The 17,966-nt window shown below is 38.6% G+C and overlaps 1 protein-coding gene across 1 annotated transcript in view; it reads left to right on the plus strand.

Moving 5' to 3' along the window:
* Positions 1 to 17,966, plus strand: part of EFL1 (elongation factor like GTPase 1) — a 154,831-nt gene that overhangs the window by 59,594 nt on the left and 77,271 nt on the right. Inside the window, 3 exon segments of the mRNA XM_077124350.1 lie at positions 3,497 to 3,648; positions 3,893 to 4,059; positions 14,521 to 14,659. Coding sequence (XP_076980465.1) covers positions 3,497 to 3,648; positions 3,893 to 4,059; positions 14,521 to 14,659 — 458 coding nt within the window.

Raw genomic sequence — 17,966 nt, forward strand, 5'->3', positions numbered from 1 at the left:
TTGTTTAGCTTCTTAGCCTCTTAGCAGATGCATTACTTTTTGGAATTGCCGAATTCCTCTAAGAGAAATGCATCACCAAGTAAGGAGCCCTTCTGTCTTGGCTTCCTCTTTTTTTATCTTGACCCCAAAATTCTCACTGCCTTGTTAGCTCTTTAATACCTTCATTCAATTTTTAACAAAATTTTATCTAGCTTTCCTAGTTGTTGCAAGTGGGAGGATGGTCAGAAGCAACCTAATCAGGTATTGTTGAAAGTGGAACTTGCCCCTTTTGAGCAATTTTTGATACCTGTTTGTATAACCTATGTATGATTTTGATCTCTGGATAGGAAAAAAGAATCACTGTGTGAATGCTAGGAATGGGCTTTTCTGTATTAGCCACATCCACTCTGGGCATACTGTGTAGGTGTCTTTCAGGTAACCTGAGAAAAGGAATTTGAGTATTACATCTTGAGAAAGTCTTCCCGCAGCATCTGAAGTCTTATTCCTCTACCTTGTAATGAATAATGATAATAGCATTAATAATTTGCTGCACTTTATTGAGCTCCTGTAATATTCCTCCTTTAGCATTGATTATGCATCAGATCTGAGAACAGCTCTGCAGTGGAAATATTAGCATTTCAGTTTTTACAGGTGAGGGAATTAAAGAGCCTTAGAATAATTAAATAGGGTGCTCAAGGTCACATAGCTGCAAGGTGACTGACTCAGGATTTGAATCCAGGTCTGTTTGGCTTTAAGCCCAGGGTCTTAGACTGTGCTGTGGATCTGGCCCCCGTCGCATATGTGGCTTTCAGGCACACCTAACTACGGCTGCCGGCCATCCAACCTGCATGCCCTTGCTCGATTCCTTCGTAGACTTTTGCTTTTGCTCTTCTCAAGCTGTGATCTCTCAGAAGTTCTTGCTGAATTCTCTCCTGGTGTTAAACATCTATTCAGTAACATTGTATTTAGAGTTTTCCAGGCAGTTTCTTCCCCTAAATCCTTGAGTCTTAATATTGTTGCTTTTTTCTTCTCATGCTCCAGCTTCTTAGTAACAGGGTGCTGCCCCCCCAGACAGATGTTACTCTTCTTCTGGACTCCTGCTTCCCAGCACGTGGCTGCCCATGGGGGTCCTTACCTGTGGTGCCGGCTGCAGTCAGCCTTCTAGCCCTTGCCCTGACGTGCGCAGCCCACCGCTTGAACAGCTTCACAACGCTGGGGCACAGACATTCTGCTTGGAATCTTGGGGTTGGATGCTTTAGTGTTCTTTCCTTTTTTCCTTTCCCTCCAGTTCTCTGCTCCAACCTACCATTTGAATCTCCTGTTACCATTCTCACTTCTGGGCTCCTTCATCTCTAGTAGTGGTAACTCTTCAGAAACTATCATTCGTGATTAATTCATATGCTTCCTGGACTGTTCCCTTACTAGTAGAACCCTGTTTTCTTAAAAAATGCATCATACATAGTGGTTACTTCATATAAATTCTTGCTGACTTCTCTTTTGTCTATTTTGTTCCCTATCACTCCAAATGCCCAGAGTTGCCTGTCACACAGTAGGTGTTAACTAGATGAATGGGTAGATATATAGATAGATGCAAGTCTCTATTCGTTTGATGCTAAGTAAATGAATGTAAATACTAGTTTATGCCAAATCATCTGTCATGAACTTAGGTAGAATGGGGATCTAATATATTAAATGAATGAGTTTGCTTCTTTTCTAATCAAAGTGAAAATTAAATCACATTTACCAGAGGTGATGATTTTATCATCATTAATTCTTTCTGAATGAGTGACATAAGCCTAGTGATAAATGAACATAGAGTTTGAAGTCAAATCTGGATTGGAATTATAGCTCTTCCACTTATTATGTATGTGACTTTGGGTCAAATTATTTAAATTTTTTAAGCCTCAGATTTCTGTCCAGTTAAAGAGGGATAATAATATGTACCTCTACATGCATGCTATAATATATGTAAAGTGGTTATTACAGTGTCTAGACCAGAGTGATAAACCTGTTGGAAAAGACTGAAGTAAAAACGTGGGTGTCTTGGGCTGTAGGGCACATGGCCTCAGAAGTTCCAAGAGGATGTGCCCATTGAGAATGAACTAGGCCGTTCATATTCAGAGTAGCCATCTGTGTGGATTCTGGTGGGTAGAGAGAGAAGAGGGAAAGTGTGCGGCGGAGCAGGAGATGAGTTACCTGTGAGGCCCCGAGTCAGAGACTGGGGAGTAGAGCGAGAGTTGTAGTGCCAAAGGTGAGGGACAGCAGGTGGGGTGCGCAAAGTCTGAAACCCAGGCGGGGAGGCCCAGCCTCCAACGCTAAGGCCAGGGGAGGAGTAGCAGCCTGGGTGTCAGTGCTCAGTCTGTTAATATCCCCATTTTACACTTCAAAAAATAAAACTCACTGTGAAGACCAGTATTTTACCAGCTTAACTAAGAAATGCCAAAGCCTAGGATTTAAGCCCAAAGTTTATCAGGCCACAGAGCCTGAGCTCTTTGCGCTATGTAACACTGTCGCCTGTAATCCACAATATTGGAACCTTTAAATTATAAACATAAGCACGTAATCCAAGTCCTGTAAACATGCTTGCTATAAGTAAAGGCTGTAGGATCTGTTTAAAAACAGTAGATGGTCAGATGCTCAGATTTTACCAACTTTAGGCCATGATTGGTCTTGTACTTGTCTGGGGTTGAGTATACAGGTAAGGGTTCGTGGGGAACCCAGGTAAAAGGGACCAAGTTCTGGAAATTTGTCTGTCTGTCTGCGTGGTTTGTACCTCCAAACCCAAACTCCCAAACAGAATGTCCCTTTTTGTTCAACTTAGTGTTTCCCTTTTATAAAGACCTCTTTGGTATTAAAGTTTCAGGTGCCTCTCTGTGGCCTGACAGGCATGACAGTCACTCTTTCAGAAAAAAACTTCACACACCAGTTTCTAGCAGACACATAAAAACATTCGCCTACTGCTTCTTCTGTGGCAATGCTTCTTGGATCTAACACTATAGCTGATAATCTCAACTTGACCTTTTATTCCTACTGAATTGCCACTTCTCAGCATGACTTGGGACACTTCCTCTTGGACCGCAGTTCTCTGTGAAGGTTTTCATACGCTGAGGAGAACCTCAATTGTTTAGGCAGACCTTCTGATTGTTTCTCTGCAGCGATTCTATGCCCTGCTATCTGTTACTTCTTTCTGTCCTTCTCCTTGTTCTTGGTGTCCCCAGAAGGAATATGGGTATCTGAGAAATGTTCCATGCTAGTGTGCAGCTGTATCTGGGGACATGAGACTCTTGCATGTCAGCCCATTAGCTCAGAACAGCTAGGGACAGATTCTTTCTCAGCGGAAGCCTGATAGGCATTCTCTCCTATTGGAGTTCTACAGGAAACTTAGAAAAACGCTTGCCTGAAAGGGAGTTGGCATCAGTCATCATATTATCCAGTCATATTTATACTGCACCCTGCCCAAATGAACTGAGAGATGCTTGCTGTTGCTAGGTATTAACATATTTGTGATATTCTGTAGACCTCTCACTCAAGAAGAAATTGCTCAGAGACGTGAGCGTGCAAGGCGAAGGCATGCAGAGAAACTGGCAGCAGCGCAGGGGCAGACACCCTTGGAGCCTGCCCAAGATGAGAGTGTCCTTGAAACCATTCCAAAGGGAGAAGAGCCAAGAGGTATAGTTTTCCTAAATAGGCTTGCTGAGAAGTATTTGACTTTTTGCTTAACTTGAAACACTCATCCTTTAATGGATGAGCTTTAGTTTTTGTTGCAGCTTTTGTCGATGTTCTTTAATTCTTGGTGGTTCTTTCCTGAAACTGGGGCATATATATTCATAGTCACTGTTTCCTCTGTGTTTCCAAGCAGTTCCTGGATCAAATAGAGCATTCTTAGCGCTCATTATCCTTTTGCATCCTGCAGGTGATGAGCAGCAGGTGGAGGATATTACCCCTAAACCTGTGCCCCAGGAAGGAAACAACCACGAGTCTTTTATTGCGTTTGCTCGAGTATTCAGTGGCGTGGCTCAGAGAGGAAAGAAAATTTTTGTCTTGGGGCCTAAGTACAGTCCTGTTGAGTTTTTACAAAGGGTAAGAATTGGAAGTAAAACATGTATATATTGTTTCAAAGTTCCTGTCTCTTTTCAGATTAGTTGATTTATTACTGTATTTTTTTTTTTTTTTTCCAGAAAGCAATAACTGACTGAATCCCTGCATCTCTTCTTGTGTTGCTTAGGTAACATGTAGTATCCTGTTCTACTTAGTAACATTTGGCATTATTTAATTTTACGACTTTTCCCTTCCAGACAAAAAACCCCAGGTGAGAGGGAGGTGGCTAGTAGTTAGAGGGAGCCATGAATGCTTGTTCCACTGGTCTCAGCATGTAACTGCCCTGTGGTCTAGTTAGAGAAGGATAAGAGAAGATGTCACGCTGGAACCAGGGTAGTGGCGTATATGTGAGAAAAATGGGGACCCAGAAACTGGGAGGCTTGGGCCAAAGGTGGGCAGTAAGCAGTTCATGGGCAGCAGCAGTATGGTGGGCAGAGCCCAGGAATCACCTTGGAACCAGGAGGACAGCCAATATCTGTAAGTCCTGAGCCAAGTGGAAAAATAAGATCACAGTTTAGAGGTTTCTCAGAACGTTTTTAGGAATAAATGTGGTATATATTTAGTAATTAAAAAATAAAGTTCATGGGATCGGGAAGATGGTCCAGGGAGCCAGCCAGGGTCAGCACAAGTGTTAAGAACTTGCTGGACAGAAACTGCTGCATCAAGACTGGGAGAGCACGTGCTCCTCTTCACACAAGGGGCCGCTTCGGGGCGAGCCCAGGAGGCACCTGTACCCAGCTACAGGTGATCAGGAGGTGGCTGGTGGTTAGAGAAAGCTGCGAATGCTTGTTCCACCATCTGGCATGTAACTCCCCGTGGAAATCACGTTGCTGAGTGTGGTGGTTAGGCACCTTGCTGGGCTGGGGCATGTTCTGAGTTGGCCAGGAGAATCAAAGTGAGTGAGTGTGTATAGGATTGTGCTTTTTGAGAGATTGAAAATGCCATAACGGTGTGTTTAAAAGCCAATGTATGGTTTTAATCATGAATTAAAATTATCATGAATTATCATCTTGGCTGCAATTTGAGGCCATAGGATATAATTGGTGGTTTGTTGTTATTCGGTATGGCCCATGAATCTGTTAATTTTTTTTCTTTTGTTTTCTCTCTCTGGGTAAGAAATTATTTCATTGAACACTGATTTATTAGGGTTTATAAATTCCATGAGCACTCCATTTTATCTTCTGTGCTTTTGCTTTTGTGGAGATAGAACTTGAGATCAGCTTCTTATGTGTCAGGTAACTCAGGCAGGATAAAGTTAATCAACAGCAAAAATGACCCATTTCAGTATTCAGAGCCCCGTGAAACCTAATTCCAACTTGCTTTTTTAAAAACTGAACTATTTCATATGCATCCCAGAGGTGACCACCTACCTACACAGGATTTTATATTTAACCTTTGTATTAATGTTCTATTGCTGCATAACTGATGACCACTGATTTAACAGCTTAAACTGTACACACGGATCCCATGTAGCATTCCCCATTTTCTGTGGAATCAGGAGTCCAGGCAGAGCTTAGCTGGACAGGGTCGCATGAGCTCCGTAGTGTTTGTTGGCCAAGCCTCCGTCCCATGGGTCTGAGGACCCTGGTTTCTTTGTGGCTGGCACTGGTGGCTGCTCTGGCCCTGCAGCTGCCCACAGGTCCTTGCCATGTGGACTCCCAGCTTGGCTGCTGTTCCATTACGCTAATAAGGGCAGGCTCTAGAGTACATCTACTAAGGCAAGACAGTTCTGTGACGCTGAGTAACCATAGGAGTGAAAACCCTTTGCCTTCAGCAAACCGTACGTCCCACCCACACTCAAAGGGAGGGGGTAATACGCAGGTGTGAACACCAGAAAGGGGGTGTTCTTGGAGTCTGTCTGCCACAACCTTCTCTTCCTTTTTTGTAGTTTCACAACCTATGCATGCATTTCAAAAGAATATATTGTTACATTTGCATGTTTTTTAACTTTTTATAAATGGAATCTTATTTTATTTGTTCTATGATTTGGCTGTTTTTACTCAACATTGTGAGATTAAGCTATGTTGATGCCTATTCCTGTAGTTCATTCGTTGTTCACTGCTACATTTGTATATTCCATTATATAAAGATAGACTTCATTTATACGTTTTCCTTTCACTGTTTCAGCTGTTTTCATTTTTTTCTCACCTAAAATAATGCTGCACTGAATATTTTTGTCTTAGCACCTTGCATACATTTGTAAGAGATCCTAGGGAATACACTCATAATTGGAGTCCCTGGGTAATAGAATATATATCTTCAACTTAACTGGATAATTCCAAATTGTCCTTCAAAGTGGTTTTTCTATTTTTTCTCCTTACAGGGAGGTATAACAATAACAGTTTTTCCACATCCTCACCAAATTTGGTATTGTCAGGCTTTTAATTTTTGCCAGTCTGTTGGATATATAGGGTGTTTTGCTGTGGTTTTAATTTACATTGTTTCTGATAATTATTTTAATATGTTTATTGGTCATTCATGTTTTCTCTTCTGTGAAGATAAATCTTAAGATCACTTTCCTGTTCTCTTATGCTATTTGTCTTTTGTTTTTGTTTCTTTTAAATATTTGTTTTAAGAAGTCCTTGGTATATTCTGGATTCTAATTCCTTATCAATTTTAAGTTTTGGAAATTTCTTCTTCCAAATTGGTATTTGTCCTCATTACTTCCTATTTGGTATCTTTTAATGAGCAGAGTTTTTATATTAACAAGGTTGAATTTATCAGTCTTCTCCTTTATGCATATTGCTTTTTGTGTGTTGCTTAAGAAAATTAAAAGTATAACTTCACTGAAGTCACTAAGTTTTCTCTTATATTTTCTTCTAATCTGCTTAGTTTTGCTTTTCCTGGTCAGCTGTCAATGTTTATGTATGGGAGGAAAGGATCCAATTTCATTATTCTCCTATTACAAATATCTAGTTGTTCCAGTGTCATTCATTAAATAGTTCATCCTTTACCCAATAATATGTTTTACCAACTGTCATCAGTCAAGCTTCACATGTGCATGTCCTGTTTTGGTTTTCCTATTCAGTGCTGTCTTCATTGCTACATTTAAAAGCCAAAAGGTGAAGTCTCTCTTTGTGTCTTCTTTATTCCGCACTCTTTGTTCTGTTGTGTAAAGTATACACCCAGGTTGTCAGGTTCCATGAAAAGCCTTGTTGAGACTTTAATTAGATTGTTGTAAAACAGTACATCAATTTGTTAAGAATCAGCATTTTACAGTACAGAATCTTCCTATCCTTTATTGGATTAACTATATCTGTTTGTTTATTTAGGTCATTTTAAGTGGTTTTGATTAATATTTTATAATTTCCCCAATACGATATTGAAAAATTTTTGTTAGATATAGCCCTTGTAATCTTATGTTTTGTTGCTATACTAAAAGTTACTGTTTAAAATTATATATTTTCTGCTATTGCTGATAGATATATACGTATAAAGTACGATGAACTCTTGTATATTAATCTTGCATCTAGTCACTTTGCTGAACTTTCTAATTATAATGATTTGTTTATGGATTCTTTTAGGTAGATACCCATATTGTTTGTGGATGGTTTTGTTTCTTCCTAGCCAATCCTTGTATCTTTTCTTCCTTTCCAACCTTCCTTTAGAGCTATCCTGCAGCGCTGTTGTTGTTTCATACATTGAGTTGCAACATGGACCAGAAGGGCCATCACTCTTGTGAACTTTCTGAGTCTGTCCAGATACAGTGGCCTCTCCTTTGCTGAGCGTCTGTGAACTTAGTTGCCTGTCCTACATTTTCGTCATTGACACTATGTCTGTGGTGTTAGTTATCTTTGTATATATTGCCTCAAAATGGATTTATAAATTTTTTTAATTAGAGAAGTTGTAGGTTTACAACCCCTAATGTTAATACTTTGCATTAGTGTGGCACCTCTGTTAAAATTGATGAAAGAATATAATAATTATATAATTATATAATATATATTATTACTGTGTTGTACAATCCTGTGTTTTATCTTTTAATTGTTTATTTTAGTAACATCTCTACAACCTAAAATTTCCTCTTTTAACCACATTCATGTACATATTTCAGTGCTGTTAATTACACTCACAATACTGTGTCATCATCCATTTCCAAAACTTTATATTCAACCCAAGTAGAAATTCTGTACAAATTAAGCATGAACTCCCATTCCTTACCCCCAGCCCAGCCTGGCCAACTTATAGGCTATATTCTAAAAGTATGGGTTTGTTTATTCTAATTATTTCATGTCAGTGAGATCATCCAATATTTGTCCTTTTCTGTCTTATTTCACTTGTCTTCAAGGTTCCTCCATGTTGTTGTGTGAAGCCGAACTTCATTCTTTTTAAGGCTAAATAATATTCTGTTGTATATTTATATCATGTTTTATTTATCCCTTCATTGGTTGATGGACGTTTAGGTTGCTTCTATCCTTTGGCAGTTATGAATAATGCCGTTTTGAACATTGGTGTGCAAATATTTGTTTGAATCCCTGCTTTGAACTTTTAGGGGTGTACACCAAATAGAGGGGTTTCCAGGTCGTGTGGTAATTCTATACCTAGCTTTCTGAGGAGCTGCCGCACTCTTCCACGGCAGCTGGAACATTTTATATTCCCACCAGCAATAAATGTGTGTTCCTATTTCTCCACAATTAGGAAGTGTGAGCTCTCCAGCTTCCTTTCCTCTTTTTCAAGATGTTTTTTGCTATTTGGGACCCTTTACCCTTCCAAATAAATTTGGTAACTGACTTTTCCATTTCTGAATAGTAGGCTATTGGAATTTTTATTAGGATTGGGTTGAATCTGTAAATTATTTAGGTAGAATTGACATCTTAAAAATATTTAGTCTTCCAATCCATGAACATGGAATATCCTTCCATTTATTTAGATTTCCTTTGATTTCTTTTAGCAAAGTTTTGTAGTTTTTCACATAGAAGTTCTTTACATCCTAGGTTAAATTTATTCCTAGATATTTGATTCTTGTAGTTGCTTTTGTAAATGGAATTTTTACATTGATTTCCTCAGATTGCTAATTTCTAGTATATAGAAACACTGCTGAGTTTTGGGAGTTGATCTTGTACCCAGTCACTTTGCTGAACTCATTTATTAGCTCTAGTATCTTTGCTGTAAATTTTTTGTGACTTTTTTTTATAGGATCTTGTCATCTGCTAATAGTGAAAGTTTGACTTTTTCCATTCCAATTTCAATAGTTTTTAATTCTTTTTCTTACCTAACTGTGCTGACTAGATCTTCCAATACAGTGCTGAATACCAGTGATGACAGTAGGCATCGTTGTCTTATTCCTGATTTTAGAGGGAAAGCTTTCGGTCTTTTACCATAAAGTCAGATGCTAGCTGTGGGTTTTTTCATATATGCCCTTTTTCTTGTTGAGGTAGTTTCCTTTTATTCGTAGTTTTCTAAGTGTTTTTATCAAGAAAGGTGCTGGGTTTTGTTAAATGCCTTTTTTTAATCAATTGAGAAGACCATGTGTTTTTTTCCTCCTTTCATTTTGTTAATTTGTATTATTACATTAATTGATTTTCTTATGTTGAACTACCCTTGAATAAAACCCACCTGATCATGGTGTATAATCCTTTTAATGTGCTGTTGGATTCCATTTGCAAGCATTTGCATCTATATTCATAAGATAAATTGTTCTGTAATTTTCTTTTCTTGTAGTATCTTTATCTGGCTTTAGTATTAGGGTGATGTTGGCCTCGTAAAATGAATTACTTAACATTCCCTTCTCTTTTTTTGGAATAGTTTGAGCAGCATTATTATTAATGCTTCTTAGAATGTTTGGTAGAATTCACCTGTGAAGTCATCTGTGCTTTTCTTTTTTGGGAGGTTTTTGATGACTGTTTCAGTCTTTTTACTTGTAATTGGACTTCTGAGGTTTTCAATAATTTCTTCTAGAAGTTAGTGTAGGTTGTGAGTTTCATAAGAATTGGGAAATTTTCTACCATCGTGTCCTCAAAGATTCTTTCTGCCCTTTCTCCCTCCTCTTCTGGGACATAACACCCATGATGTGTATGTTTGTATGCATCAGTCTCTCCCTCAGATCCCTGAAGCAGTGTTTTTTTTCCTGTTTTCTTCTTTGTCTGTTCTTCTGACTGTATGGTTTTGGTTGCCCCTGTCTTCTAGTTCATGATTGTTTCTTCTGCCTGTTCACATCTGGTGTTGTATAATATAACATACACAAAGCAAAGAAAGAAAAAAGCAATAGTTTTCAAAGCACTCGTCAACAAGTTGCTACTGCACGATCCGCTCAGATTTTTTCTTCTAGCTGCTCCAGAATGTAGGAGGCTAGAAGGAATACATTTTTTTAAATCATCACAATCGACTTTTTTTCTTTTTGTGAAAAATAACATATATATACAAAAAAACAATAAATTTTGAGGCACAGCAGAACAATTAGTTGTAGAAAATATTTCAGAGTTTGACATGGGTTAAATTCCACAATTTTAGGTTTTTACTTCTAGCAGCTCTAAAATACTGGAGACTAAAAAATATCAATTTAATGATTCAGCAATCATGTTCTTTTGTTAAACCCTCCCTTCTCTGTATAACTCCACCATCACCTTTGATCTTTCTCCCACTCTTTAGGGGTATTTGGGTTATGGCCATTCTAATTTTTCATGTTGAAAGGGGCTGTCAGTAATAAGGGGTAGGGAGATGAAACTAACTGATGTCCTGGAGAGGCTGGGCCCTCTAGCTTTCAGGACTTATCTGGTAGGTTTCTGGAAAGTTGTTCTAGTGCATGGAACTTTTGTAGTATCTTATATATTGCCCCAGGTGTTCTTTGCCTCTAATGTATTTTTAACCACCATCGTTGTGCTTTTCATTCCAAACTTTGTGTTTCTTTTTAAACTTTCAAATTCTTCTTTATGCTCACACATTGTCTTCTTAATATTCTTTAGCTGTATATCCATATTTTCCTTTATCTCTTTAAATTGATTAAGGAGATGACAAAAAAAAGAAGAGAGAGGATGCAAATAAACAAAGTCAGAAATGGAAGAGGAGACATAACCACTGACCCTGCAGAAATAAAGGAGATAATGAGAGGATACTATAAACAACTTTATACTAAAATACTAGACAACGTAGATGAAATAGACAACTTCATAGAAAGCCATGAACAACCAACATTTACTCAAGAAGATACAGACGACCTCAACAAAGCAATCACAGTAAAGAAATTGAATCAGTAATTAAGAAGCTCCCCAAAAAAGAAAAGTCCAGGACCAGATGGCTTCACATGTGAATTCTACCAAACATTCAAGAAAGAATTAGTACCAATCCTGCTCAGACTCTTCAAAAAAATTAAAGAGGGAAAGGCTACCAAACTCATTCTATGAAGCCAACATCACCCTCATACCAAAGCCAGACAAAGATATTACAAGAAAAGAAAATTATAGACCAATCTCTCTAATGAATATAGATGCAAAAATCCTCAACAAAATTCTTGCAAATCGAATCCAGCGGCACATTAAAAGAATTATACACCATGACCAAGTAGGATTCATCCCAAGTGTGCAAGGGTGGTTCAGCATAAGAAAATCAATTAATGTAATACACTATATCAACAAATCAAAGCAGAAAAACCACTAAATCATCTCAGTTGATGCATGAAAGGCATTTGACAAACAACATCCTTTCTTGTTGAAACACTTCAGAAGATAGGAATAGAAGGAAACTTCCTCAACATGATAAAGGGAATATATGAAAAACTCGCAGCTAGCATCATCCTCAATGGGGAAAAACTGAAAACATTCCCCCTAAGATCAGGAACAAGACGAGGATGTCCACTATCACCATTGTTATTCAGTATTGTGTTGGAAATTCTAGCCTGAGCAATTAGACAAGAAAAAGAAATAACAAGGCATCAAAATTGGAAAGGAAGAAGTAGAGAATATGCCCAGTCTTCCTGTTCTTCTAGCCCCCTAATGCCCCCTCCTCCTCAGTATGCTTCAATCATGGCACTTAATACAGCCTCTAAAAAGACTGTCTTTAGAGTCTCCATTCATTTCTGTGAGTTCTCACTAACTGTATCTGGTGAATTTGTTTCCTGGGGGACTTAACACAGCATCTGGAATATAATAGACACTTATTTAAATATTTACCGAGACACACCAGCTCACAGGAGAACTAAGACTGGGGTTCAGGGATGCCTGCCTGACTGTGGAGCTAATGAGGATCCTCTTTTTCCAAACCTAAAATTAAGAAAAAAATGAAATGTTTAATATTGATATTGAACTGTCTTGAACATACTAGGCATTAAATCTCTAGTGAGAAACAATGCAGAACTCTTGCAAGAGCCTTGGAGAATGATTTAACTGCAATCTGAAAATTCTTTCACAAGTAAAGATTTTATTGTACTTACAAACTTTTTCAATAAGGTTGCAATGAAAACATTTTCTTAACCAACTTAAATTTTATTTAGCCAGAAAACTCTGTTCCATAGCGCTATTGATGCAGTTTCTGCTGGATTATTTAGGAATATCTTTGAAATATACTAAACGTTATGGTGGAAAAGTACTATGACTTCCCATCATATTGTAATCAAGTCACTTCTGAAGAAGTGACAACATCAGCTTTACTCTATATCACTTGAAAAACAGGAAGAATGGGAGCCAAATATTTGTTTGAACTTCTTTAATTTCAAGTTCTGTGCCTCTGAAGTTTTAATTTGTTCCCTTGACTGAGCCGTGTCTTCCCATTTTTTTAGTGTGGCTTGTAACTTGTTGATTTCTGGACATCTCATCATTTTGATGAGGTGACTCTGAATGTTAGTTTTTTCCTCTTGCCTAGGGTTTTATTTTGTTTTCTGTTAAAACTCATAAAAGCTTAGTGTTTAAATTCTGTCCCTCCCTCAGTGTCCCCTTTTCCTTACACGCTTTGCAGTTTCAGTACCCTTCCTGTCTCACAGCAGTGCAGCCCACTCCACCCCACTCCACCCCACCCCCCCTTTTTTTTCTGTGAGGCTTTTCTGCTTCTGATTTCTTACCCGTTAGGGGGTCCTACCCCAGAGACCCAGTGGGGTCAGTCCAGAAATGAAGGTCCCATCCAGACAGTCCATTTCGTGTTCAGCTGGTCCAGCACACAGACTGATGGCATGTGCCCCTCTTGCCAGCAGTTTGGCTGTGGTCTCTGTCTTTCCCCTGGGAGTCCTTTTGCGTGCTGCCCTCCTCAGCGACCTGGGAACTTGGGTTCCTGTGCCTGCGCTTGCGTTGAGCTCTAACTCACTGCTGAGAGTGGCGCTGTGAGCAACATTTGTGTACCTCCGAGCAGCTCCCAAGCGACGTGGACGTGGGACCAGTGAGGGGCGGGGTCCAGCCTGGCAGGCCCTGCACAGAATGGCCTGCCTGATCTTGGAGATTATTTTACTTTTTCTTTGATTCAGCATTTATGGAGTCCTTCCCCAGTCTCCATCATCTTCCAAAATGTTAATTTTTATTTTAGTATATAAACAACCTAAATGTCCCCTTTTCATTACATTCAAATGTATAATTCAGTACTGCTAGTTACATTCACACTATTGTACTGCCATCACCACTATCCATTACCAAAACTTTTCCATCTCCCCAAATGGAAGCTCTGTACGATTTAAGCATTAACTCCCCATTTCTTACCCCTGTCCCCTGGTAACCTCTGTTTTATTTTCTGACTATGAATTCACTTTAATCTCATTATTTCATATCATGATCTCACACAATATTTGACCTTTTTGTGCCTGACTTATTTCACTCAACTTGATGTCTTCTAGATTCATCCATATTATTAGATGTTAAATTAGGTATTTTTGAGAGGCTGAGACTGTTTTTTCCCTTCGTAGCACTTGGGCCTATGGGTACTAAAAGTATGTAGACTCATTGACTGAAATACTTGCAGGACATTTATTTACTTTGATGCGGAAGGCATATTTCCAAAGACTATATAACTGCTGGTTAAAGAACTAAAGACAATATCTCTCTAAGAATGAATATGATTCAGGGAGAGCTCATAATCTCGTATCCTTTCAGTCATAGGATATTATAATAATAAAAAAGCAATTTTAAATGATAATAAATAATGAGTGTTGAAAAAATAGTGCAGTAGTCACCAGAAGCAGTGTATGTAAACTAACATGATTCACATACACGCCAACAGAGGGCTGTGCAGATTTGTTTTTCAACTGATGTGAAACTACTGTGTCAAAACAGAGTTAATATTAGCTAGAATTTATGAATATGTGGGATTCATGAGAATTTTTTAATATTTAAGAGGCTTCACCATTTAAAATTTTATTCATAAAGCAAGATTTATTTTTATACCATTCCATTTCAAATGTGCATGTTTTATGTTAATATAAAATACAGCTGTACCATGTCATACTTCTGAATAAAAATAACTTCATAGATATAAACAGATGTTTTCATTTAGTGGCTCTTAACATGTTTTTAACCATTTTTCTTTGCCCAGGTACCGTTAGGCTTCTTGGTTCCTCCAGATGACCTTCCTCCAGTCCCCCACATGGCAAGGTGTGTGCTGGGAAACCTGTATCTTCTGATGGGAAGGGAGCTGGAAGATCTAGAGGAAGTACCTCCTGGAAATGTGCTAGGTAGGGCAGAGCTGAGTTTTACATTTGTACTCCGTGGTGAGTGATTACCTAACACATGTCACACAAACTTAGCAAAATTTTTTGAGGAAATGACTTGATCTCTGTTTTACTTTGGTTATTTTTTTCTGGTATCCTTAGACTTTCACTTAGTGCATTTGAATGATCAACTTGTGGATTAGTTACTGTAAATAAGGGTATTATATATTTTTAAAATGCCTTGCTTAAGTAATCCATGATTGCTTTATTCTAAGCTAGGATCCAATTGTTTGGGAAGAGGAGGAGAAATTCTGTTCACATAAAGGTCTATTTACATGTCTAGGACACTTGTGGTTCTACAAGTTTGATTCTAAATTTTCAGGAACTAGTCTGATGTAAAATTAAATTTAAACCTACTTTTCTTTTCTCTCAATACTCTATCTGTTGAGCAATACTTCACTCATAGTACTTGACTATTAATTTATATCCGTAATTATTGTTCCTTATCTCCTCATTGTCTGCTAATTGGTTGATTCTGCTTCTAGTATAAAATTCCTTTTTTAAAGCCCTTAGTGATAATTATTGTTCCTCACCTCCTCAGTGTTTACTCATTGGTTGATCTCTGCCTCTGGTGTAGAATTCCTTTTCTAAAGCCCTTAGGGCAACCCTAAAGACCCGAGGAAGGAATTTCCCTTGGAGCATCAGAGGAGCCAGGGTGAACTGTAGAATTCTCTACCTCTTTCATTGCTTCATTTATTCCAAACCCTCATGGTCATTTTAGACTGTGGAGCTATTAGTGGGAGATTGCTTGGGTTGGGAATTCTCTTTATATTTTAGAGAAATCGTCTAGGCTGTTGTTTCAGAACAGGAACAGGATTTGGATTTTGTAAATTTTAATCTGAGAAATTTGACAAAGCATTTTGCTGCTGTACCACAAAGATGCATTCTTTTAATTTTTAATTCATTTAAAAAATTTTTTGTCATGAAGTTATTTGAGTTCCCATCTTGTTTGTGTTCACCATTTTGTTCCATACCTTTCAAAAATGCCATTGAACTTTAATAATTTCTGTAACTTCATAAGCTACTGTGATCAACAAAATACTTTATCAAGAAGAGCATTGGAAGAAGAAAGGAAAGCACAGTCCTCTTTGTTCAGAATTCAGATGGGCCTTTCCTCAAGTTGTTTCTTAAATGGCAGATGGCCTGGAGGGCCTCTAACCTGACCCAGAAGTGGAAGGACGATCCTCTGTTGACTGAATGGTTTTGTAACATCTCCCCTGAGCAAGGCCTGGTGCTTGTGCTCTTTCCCCAGTAGAAGTTGGGAACTTGGCATGCGTTAGTTCTGGTTTCCTTCTTTCTCTTTTTGGATTTCTAGGTATTGTCCAGAACTGAGGTTAAATGCTATACAGGAGGAAACCATTCCTGTCTCTGCCTCTCATGCTACAGGGAGATGTCCTATGAGCTAAAACATTTCATTTCCTCTTTGAGAAAATCTCTTTCATCAGTTTTGTAAGAGGTTTGGAGTGGTGGTAGGAGCAGGGATGAGGGGGAAGGTGATTAAATGTTTACCATGTTTATTTAAAAATAAGACAAACGGGCACAGCACCATCTGTGGGACAGAATGGGTTGAGGAGAAAAAGTCAGATTTATTCCCTTAAACAGGTTTTTAGCTACAAGAAAACAAAACACCAACTACATAGTTGTAAACATCACTCAGTAAAGTCCAAAGAAGAGACATTTTGGAGCTGGTGTGATGGCTCTCCTCAGTGTTCAGAAGCCATGTTCTCGGCCTGCTCTGCCATCCTCAGCCTGTGGCTTTTATCCCCTAAAACCAAGATGACTCCTGCATTTCCAGGAATCACATCCAATAGTCCTATCAGGAAGAGGCTACAAGGACCAAAGGCCTCTTCATGGAACTGATGCTTGGTTGGGGAAGAGATGCTCTCTCAGGTGACTTCTGTATATGTTCTCATTTTTGTGATTTTGTCACTTGGCCACCACTGGGGTTATTTCACCGGTACAACCTCTGCAGTTAAGGCTAAGGGTGTTGGGTTTGTAAATGGCTTTCAGTAGCCAGTCACCATCAGCCACATTCCCCCATGCTGACCTGATGATGCCTGGGGCCTCTCCATTAAGGTGTTCAGGTTTTTTCCATTAAGGAGAAAGAGACTCTACCTGAAGGATGTTGAATATAACATTGAAGGAATTGGAATCCAGTGAGTCACATTGACTTATTTTTTGAATTTAAGCATAATTATTTTCCCTTCTTTCTTCAAGTCTTATTGAGCCCCTGCATGACTGAAAACCATCAGTATGCCGTTCTGCTCATAGTTTTGCCACTGTGACAATTGTGTAACATTTCTGATCTTCAGTTTTCCCAACTGATTTGAATTATAGCAGTGTTTTCTTAACATTTATTATGGTAGAAACAGAACAGCTACTTTTATTTTTTTTCTAAGATGACTATTTATGGATGCCCAAGCATTCTTTTATTATATTTAACACATATTGTTATCTTTATCCATATATCCTAAACGTTAAAGACAAAACACTAGTGTTGTATGGAGTATGTTTTACTGCTGTAGCTATAAAATATGAGCAAAATTTATTTGAAGTTTTAAATTACCATTATATTATGTACGTTCACATGGGGAAGGAGGGAGGTAAAAATTCTTGATCCTTAATGTTATGGAAAATTTTCCCTGGACAATGTCAGTATCTCACTCGTGGGAAAAAGTCCTAAACTAGATTATCTCCAGTGTCCCTTTTACCTTTTAACTGTTCAGGCTTATCTTTCGTAGAGAAGAATTTTATTGTGATAATTAACATATTCCCTTCTAGTATTCATTAGAAGGAACAATGAGTGTTTTGACATGGTAGCTTGGTTGGGTGGTCACCCATTTGTGACCAGCCACAAAGTCATAGAATGACTTTTTCAGGCAAATGTCATTTGTTCCTTGGTTTAAAACTCAGAGCATATATAGCAGTAGTAGCAGTTTCATGAGCGAGGGTGTTTAATTAAAGCAACTTTTCAAAGTTGGGGTAAGTTTAGGGCAGTGCAGAGAAGTCCAAGAGGAAAGATAGAAGCAGCTTGAGGTGCCCAGAGAGCATGGGGCTGGAGTCCGGTGTAGGCGCTTCTGCTCGGCTAACAGCTGGTACCAGTTGTCCGCTGGGACCAGAGCTGGAACTCGTGGCCTTTTCATGTTGCTCTCGGCTTCCTCTCAGCATGTTGGCTGGGTTCTACGGCTGAGCATCGAAGAGGGGGGCCAGAAGGAAGCCATATCCCCTTTTAGGACCTAATTTGCAACGCAATTCAACCTCGCTTCTGTTT

Source organism: Tamandua tetradactyla, chromosome 12 (genome assembly GCF_023851605.1).
Source record: "Tamandua tetradactyla isolate mTamTet1 chromosome 12, mTamTet1.pri, whole genome shotgun sequence".
NCBI lineage: Eukaryota > Metazoa > Chordata > Mammalia > Pilosa > Myrmecophagidae > Tamandua > Tamandua tetradactyla.